This window comes from Leuciscus leuciscus, assembly GCF_965113295.1.
Source record: "Leuciscus leuciscus genome assembly, chromosome: 18".
In the NCBI taxonomy this organism is placed as follows: Eukaryota; Metazoa; Chordata; class Actinopteri; order Cypriniformes; family Leuciscidae; genus Leuciscus; species Leuciscus leuciscus.
The window spans coordinates 26,628,627-26,636,708 of record NC_138742.1 but is presented as its reverse complement, the minus strand read 5'-3'; the positions used below and the strand labels follow the sequence as shown (position 1 = coordinate 26,636,708).

Sequence of the window (8,082 nt, the reverse complement as noted above, 5' to 3'; positions counted from 1 at the left end):
TTGAATGCGAGTTACTGTTCCGTCATTAAACTTTACTGACCACAAAACAGGAAGATGATGATTCACATGCACGTGTTAATTGATTTCATTTTATACAAATAAACATTTAATGAACATCTGCTTCGGTAGATCTCAAGTAGTTCATCCATTTTGGATGTGTTATGATGGTTATCCTGACATATCAACACCATAATCATATCAACTGCAAAATTTCAGACAGGGATAAGAGATTTTATCTGGATGCGTGTAATACCCTAATTAACTCATTAATCGCTGTGGCGGTTAGAAGTAAAATCCCACTTTTTAGGACACAAACTATAACAATGCAGACCAAATACCCAGAAGGCTTTACTACAGACAGAGCATGGGGAGTGGTTGTAAGACGCGTTCATACCGTTAAACCCAGATGAATGTTTGATTAATAGAGATTTGCATTTTGATGATGGAAGGTTGGCTCAACGTTATGAGGATTCCAGTAGGAGGAGGGGAAAGCGAAGAGAGAGAGAGAGAGAGGAGGATATAAAAGGGTCAGATCAGACGACAGGTGTGTATTACAGGTGATGCACAGCTCCACCTTCACTTTCAAGCTCTTGTTCAGCAGTCACTTTCAGGACAGGCTTGTCCACTTTCCTATTGCGACACATTAATAGTCGACTCAGCCACTGGAACTACATTGAGGTAAGTAAATATTCACAATGTGTCTGTAGTTATGTGTAGTTTTTCTTTGTTTCAGTTTCTGAAATATGTTTCAGAAAGTGATCAAACTGCATTCTTACAGCATTGCGTTCATTCTGTGCAGTGTCACTATAAGGGGTTTGTACTCATGTGCTGTTTGAGTTTTGTATACTTATCTGACTTTCTTTCTTTTTTTCTTTTTCAGATGTTGGCCCTTGAAACCGTGAGTATTTGTTTATTTATTGTTCTGGGGTGGGGGTGTATGACAAATGATTTTCCAGCTCTGCAGGATTTGCAAAAAAATAAATCCCCAAAAAAATAAATATATATATATATATTTTTATATATATATATATATATATATATATATACTATATATTTTATACTGTTGTATGACTGTTTATTGGTTCACATTCAATCATTATTCCTGTATAATATCATATCTGATCTACACATATGAATTCAGAAAGTTTTGATGTACATTTAAAGTGTTGCATATGTTGAATGAAAATATGCTGGTGTAAAAATGAAAGTAAAATGACACTTAGTTTTATATTTTGTTGTTTAATGCAATGACATTCAGACATTTAAAGTGTGGCTTAAATGTCAAAATGCTGTAGGCAAAAAAAAAATGATATGCATTACCACTAAAATGTTTACACACACTCACAATGCAAATTATTATCATTTTTACTGAGAAGAGGGAGATTCACTTTGTACTCATGCAAATTGTTGCAACTTCCTTCCAATATTCCTGTTAAACAGTTGTAACTATAAATTCATATAATTGTGCTCAAAAGTTTACACACCCCTTGCAGAATTTGCATTTTCTTTTAAAATATTTTTAACAAAATAAGAAGGGATCATTAAAATTGCATGTTATTTTTTTATATTTAGTACCTGAAAATGATATTTAATACAACAGAAGTTTACATAGAGTCCACAAGAAAAACATAATTATAGTTGAATCTATAAAAAATAACCCATTCACAATTTTACACTTGATTCTTAATACTGCATTTCATTACCTGGATGATCCACGGCTGTATTTATGTTTTGTGATGGTTGTTCACGAGTCCCTTGTTTGTTCTGAGCTCTTTTCTTCAGGATAATACTCCAGGTCCTGTACTCTCTTTGCTTTTCCAGTATCTTTTGCATTTTGTTTTTTTACCTTTTTCACACTGATGACAATTGAGGGACTTTTTTTTTTTTTTTTTTTGTCTGTCTTCTGAGAAGCATATTAGTATCTTTTGTAGGGCAGTTCTAAATGAAAAATAACATGCAATTTTATGAACCCTCGATTTGTTATGTAAACTTTTGAGCCTGACTGTATATATACATTTTAATGTAATTTTTAAATGTGTTGTTCTTTGAATCTACGAGAAGGAAAGAAAATAGTCTCTCCTAAACATGAAACCAACTCGAAAGAATGAAACTGAAATATTTAACTTTATTTTACCCATTATTCCACTGATGCTCATTGTGTAGTGTCTGTACTGCATCTGATTTAATGCTTGCTTACATGCTACAGGTTCAGTACTTCCAAGACCTGGGCCCTAGAGAGGCATTGTCAGGGAACCTGGACCTCGACATGATTGAGGAATACCTGCAGGAGCACTCGGTGGAGGTGATGTCCGCGCCATGTGTCCAGAGGAGAAACCAAGAGGAGCACAGTATGGCAGGTGAGTGTTTGTTACGATCAAAACTAAAACACCATAGGAGACCACTGAGGGAAGGGCCACTTCTCCTTTTTGAATTGAATGGAAGTGCACTTTCAGTTTTGTAAGGTTAGTAATTTCCTCTTTGACAAAGCTTTGTTATTTGTCTCAAGACGTGGATTCCATACCTCAGGTTATAACAGTTTAGTTTAGAGAGGAGAAACTGTAAAAACACTTGGAATTTACTTACTTACTTGTGAATTGTGTGATCTTTTTGCCACAAAAAAAACTGTATAAACACAGTCACACAGTTTTTAAACAGGTCTACCTTCTCCACATCCCCCATTGGTCAGTCAGACAGCTAGCCCCGCCCCCAAACTCACACCATTGGTCGAGCTGTTGCTGTTTCTTTTGAAAGTGCCACAGATTAACAGTACTTACACTTTTCATGGGAATCAACCTAAAATGGTATTTGTTGCTGCCAAGTTGGATTGGATAAAGTGCTTTATCATCCAAAATAACCACAACTTCTTCCAGCTTGTATGTGTTGTTGATTGTAGCGAGCAGCATATGTTATAATAATGATTGATGTGTTTCCATAGAGAACAGCTGGTCTGGTCGTTATGCATATGAATGGCATTATAGTGCAGTACCAGGAACAGATGAGACTCATGAACAACAGCCTCAGCAGCAGCAGACGTGGCTCTCTCAGTCAAGTCACAACGACTGGGTAGGTCTCACCAGACATAAACACTAATAATAATACAGTCATATGAAGTTCTGTATGTAGTTTGACCTATGCGTGGATGTTAATAAGAGTCTACGTTTTAGGGACACTGCCAGTATGACAGAAACCAATGCAGTGATTCAGATTCGCTGTCCACCAGTTCTGGATGCCAAGAATTTCCCCCATCTCCGACCTCTGACAGGAAGGGACAGATTGTGTATGACTCTATGGCACTAGCGCCGCTCTCAGGTAAAACACGGCATTAGTAGGCCTTCGTTTGTCCTATTTTCATTCTGGTTTTGGGGCAGTCGATTAGCTTAAAATGGACTGGTTAAAAATAATTAAAAGGGAATGTTTCACCAATAAATGATCAATTCTAATAATTTACTTGCCCTCAAGTTCTGTGGAACACAACAGATTGTTTGAAGTCAATGGGGTCCAAAAACAACTTCAATTAACATGGGCATAAAATCCCACTTACATTGAGGAGTCATATCTAGAGACCTGAATATCTTCGAGACAGACTTGGCTGGGCTCTTTTGACTTTATTTAGTGTCAAATGTTGTGTTTATGTTTCCAACATGTCACCCACCCATCAAGTGGTTTACACTGGCTTTGGTTCGATCGATTTGGACATCAACCAGACAGCAACATAGTGTTGGCCCAGATCCGGCCCACATCTGGTACACGAGGATTCCACACGTACCAGATGTGGACCGGATCTGGGCCGACACTATGTTGCTGTCTGGGCACTATATAGGATCATTTTTTATAATAATAATAGGCCTTGATAATAGACTGTGCGTTGGTCTTTCAATTACTTGAGTGATTACATAGACACACAAACAGATAGACAGACAGACAGATAAATAGACAAATAGACAGATGTGTAAATGTTACATTCTGTTATTTAACAGTCACTAAACCATTGACAATTCTCAGGTAAAAGGAAAGAGCGCCTGTTCCAGTTCTTATATGAGATGCTACAGACACCAGACATGCGGAGCTGCATTTGGTGGGTTCAGTCTAACAGCGGAACGTTCCAGTTCTCCTCCCAGAACAAGGAAAAGCTGGCAGAGATGTGGGGCAGACGCAAGGGCAACCGGAAAACCATGACGTACCAGAAAATGGCCCGTGCCCTGCGAAACTATTCGCGAACAGGAGAGATCTGCAAAGTGAAGCGTAAACTTACCTATCAGTTCACTGAGAGAACACTGAGAGGCCTGCAGAACAACTCGTAGAGATTCACGGGTAGTTAATGTGCTCCATCCACCAAGACTTTCTCCTAGCTGGGAAAGAGTAAATAAATACTGAGTATTTTACAGAGGATGGGTTTGCCTTTTTTTAATGTTCATAATGTAATGTGGACTTAAAACACTGATTTTATAATAGTATTTGGCTTAATTGAGGCTCAGTTGAACTTGGGAATTTGTATGTACACTAACATTGAATAACATGGAATTCTATGAAGTTGAAGGTGATCTTTGAAATATGTAAATCTGAGGATTGTTAACCATTACACTGCGTTATATGTAGTTATGAATCCGTTTTTTTTATATATAAAATATTCACAAATTTTTGTGCTAATTTCAATGAATTTTTAATGCCATTAAATGTTGACACCTGATGTGCCTGAATAAATGAATCTTTGCATGCAAAGTTGTATTTTTGACAATGCAGTCATGTTCATCTTTTTAATTTATAAAGTTACATTGTGAAAATGTTTTGTTCATGATCAGTTTTTTTTTCCCCCAAGTATTAATATGACTGAACCGACCAGACAACATACAGTGCTAGTCATAATTATTTGCCCCCTTGTTAAATATGATCAAAGATTGCTGTAAAAAATAAATCTGCATTGTTAATCCTTTTGATATATATATTTTTTTAAATGCAAAAATCTAACCTTTCATTGAAGTTAAAAGTAAAAGAATTGAAAGTGGGGGGAAAATCACATTATGAAATAAATGGTTTTCTCCAAAACACATTGGGAACAATTATTTGCCCCCTTTTATAAAATACTTTTTGCAACCTCCTTTTTCCAAGAGAACAGCTCTGAGTCTTCTCCTATAATGCCTGATGAGCTTGGAGAACACCTGACAAAGAGATCAGAGACCATTCCTCCATACATAATCTCTCCAGATCCTTCAGATTCCCAGATCCATGTTGGCGCCTCTTCTCTTCAGTTCAGCCCACTCATTTTCTATAGGGTTCAGGTCTGGGACTGGGATGGCCATGGCAGATGCTTGGTTTTGTGCTCAGTGACACATTTTAGTTTTGATTTTGATGTTTGTTTTTGGATCACTGTCCTGTTGGAAGATCCAACCACGGCCAGGTGACAGGTTTAGATTTTTTTATCTGATGGTATTTGACATCTATCAAGATGTCCAGGACCTCTGGCAGAAAATAAGGCCCACAGCATTAAAGAATAAAGATACAGCAGAGTATTTCATTTTACACATGGGGTACTTTTTTATCCCTGTGTTCACCAAACCCATATTAAGTGTTTGCTGCCAAAAAAGCTTTTTTTTTTGGTGTCATCTGACCATACAACCCGTCCCGTTTGAAGTTCCAGTCGTGTCAGTAACTTTTCAAACGTTCTATGGACAGATGAAACAAAACAAAAAACAAAACTGGCCACACTGGAATTCTCACATAAGCCTCACCATGAGTAACTCATACAAATAACAATATCTCTGACAAAGCCCTGTGCTCCGTCTGATGGCAGTTTACCACATGCCCACCATATACATATTCACGCACATATGGCCACATATGCAAAGCATGTGTACTCTGGAAACCGCCACTACAACAGAACTGTTAATGATTGTCGAGTAGAGAAAGATGTTGTTTGTCTCATGCCAGTGGCTTTCTGTTAAAACCACACAAACTGTTACAATTATAGTCTAATTTATTAGACCTTAAAATATAAAACTATACAGTTTTGTATGAAACTTAAGTTGCCAAATTACTGTTTACAGTACTGTTGTGTAAAATAAATGTTAGTTTTGCAATCATGTTAAAGTACTAATTATGAGGTTCATTTAGGATCCAAAATGAACATTTTGAAATGAGACTGATGAAGCTGTTTTTTTGTTTGTTTTGTTTTTTAATTCTTGCATTGCTAGTGACAAACTGTGCAGGTGTTACTTTATAGATGAACTTCTTATATAAAGTTTGATGAAAAAATATCCCAGTTAGAAGTTATAAAAATGTGTGTTCTGACAGAACTTTTTTGGTTTGTATTTGAAATGAGTTGCATAATAATAAAAAAGTTTTTGTTCTCTACATAGACATCATGATGTACAACCCTGGTGCTCTAACATGCAGAAACATCATACAGAGAAATGCTGTTTTAATTTCAATATAGAATTTTTTTTTTTATTTTTTTTTATAGCACAGTTTCACATAAATTTTGTTTAAACATGCTTATACAATCTTCAAAAACCTCCTGAAATTTGATTCAATTTTATATTATACAGTCTGACAGTCTAAAATTCATGATTATGAAACGTTTAAACATTGACTGAATTAGATATTTTAGATTTATATCAAAGACACAATCTTTAACACACACACAAACTATAAAAAATAACACTTTCTGGTCAGTTTGTTTTTTTGTTTTTTTTTGCCAGTTGTTTGAGGAGAACTGAATCTATTGTCTGGTCATTTGGGCATTTCTTAATAGTTTTTTTTCTCAAACTTGATCTTTAAGTCTTTTCAGTTCTCCCAGTCATTCATCTCCTTTTAACTGCTTCATTCACTAACCACAACTGTCTGTCGCTCCGAGACTCAAATGCAGCACTGCCCCCTGTTGTCCGTAGGAATACAAAACACTTCTTTTAAATAAACAAGATGCATTAATGAACACTGACCAGCAGATGGAGGGAATGAAATGTCAGCAAGGTCCCAATAATAGAGAATAACAGAAGATTGTGTAATCAGAACAACTACACGACAAAAATGTCCTTTTGATGTCTAATCCCAAATTTCTTCTGACCCAGGAGGACCTTACAGTGAGACTTTTGATATGAGAAATGTATCATCATTACAGGGATCACAACCAGAAACCAGTTGCATCAGCTGTGTGTGTGTGTGTGCGTAACAAATTTTATGATTTGCTAAAAATGTAACTCAAGTGTCATATTTTCCTGTTCTTTTTTGTAGGATTTAGATTTCAACTTGGCCTTGTTTGGTCTTTAATGAGATCTCACCTCATGACAATACTGATTTAGTGTTCTTACGGGTCAAATACAAGTTTACTGTCATAGTTTACTGAAACTGTGCTATATGTCTGCACACCACTATAAACAAAATCACCCTCAGTTGCCACACTGCATTTGACTTTTAACTTGTAGTAGGGGCACAGTACAGTCTCATGCCTGGAGGAAAGAAACTTAAGCATAAGTTCCAGCCTAAGTCGAGGGGCACTCGTTGATAGACATATATGATAGACACATATCTATTGATAGATATGATTTGGTTTGTAGTCCCAGCACAACACTTTGCTACCACACCACCATACAGAAGAATTGACCTAAAAGTGATAAGAGAAAAGAAAAAAGTGGACTGTGCTACAAAGTGGATGCTCACTGGAGAAGTATGTGGAGGAGTTCTTGGAGCTGTACCATGAGGCACGGTGGGACGATGAGGCACTCAAGTACCTCTTCTGGAGCAGGTTGGATGGAATATTGGAGCAGGTACTGCTATTGAAGGAGGGCCACGTCCCCTAATCGACTTCTCCAATTACACCTCATGGGTGTGTGGATCCCCTTCACCATGGGAGTTGTCGAGGTGGACAACATCAACTCCAACTCCCCCGATCCACAACCACCTCCAGCAGCCATCCTCCTGCCCGCTCCAGACCAGAAATATATCATTCCTCCTCAGCCTGTCCCATTTGGCTTCTTGCATGGACTGGTCCCATCTGGAATCCTTCCTCCATCACTGGCCCCACCCTCCCCACTGGCTCCATCCACTCCCCTGGATCCGCCTTCTCTGCTGGTGCCGTTCAACTTATCA

The 8,082-nt window shown here is 37.4% G+C and overlaps 1 protein-coding gene across 1 annotated transcript; it reads left to right on the top strand.

The window, feature by feature from the left end:
- Positions 1-518: 518 nt before the first annotated feature.
- On the top strand, positions 519-4,723 carry LOC309480840 (uncharacterized protein). The gene is made up of 6 exons (XM_082145506.1): positions 519-678; positions 881-898; positions 2,207-2,357; positions 2,936-3,063; positions 3,165-3,309; positions 4,003-4,723. Exons 2-6 carry the CDS (start codon positions 881-883, stop codon positions 4,299-4,301), a joined length of 741 nt encoding a protein of 246 aa, XP_082001632.1. The 5' UTR covers positions 519-678; the 3' UTR covers positions 4,302-4,723.
- The last annotated feature ends 3,359 nt before the right edge of the window (positions 4,724-8,082 follow it).

Excerpts from the sequence above, each read along its gene's own strand:
- LOC309480840 (XM_082145506.1), top strand. Across the intron at positions 3,064-3,164 it reads AGTCAAGTCACAACGACTGG|GGACACTGCCAGTATGACAG; the intron begins GTAGGTCTCACC and ends TCTACGTTTTAG. Across the intron at positions 3,310-4,002 it reads GGCACTAGCGCCGCTCTCAG|GTAAAAGGAAAGAGCGCCTG; the intron begins GTAAAACACGGC and ends GACAATTCTCAG.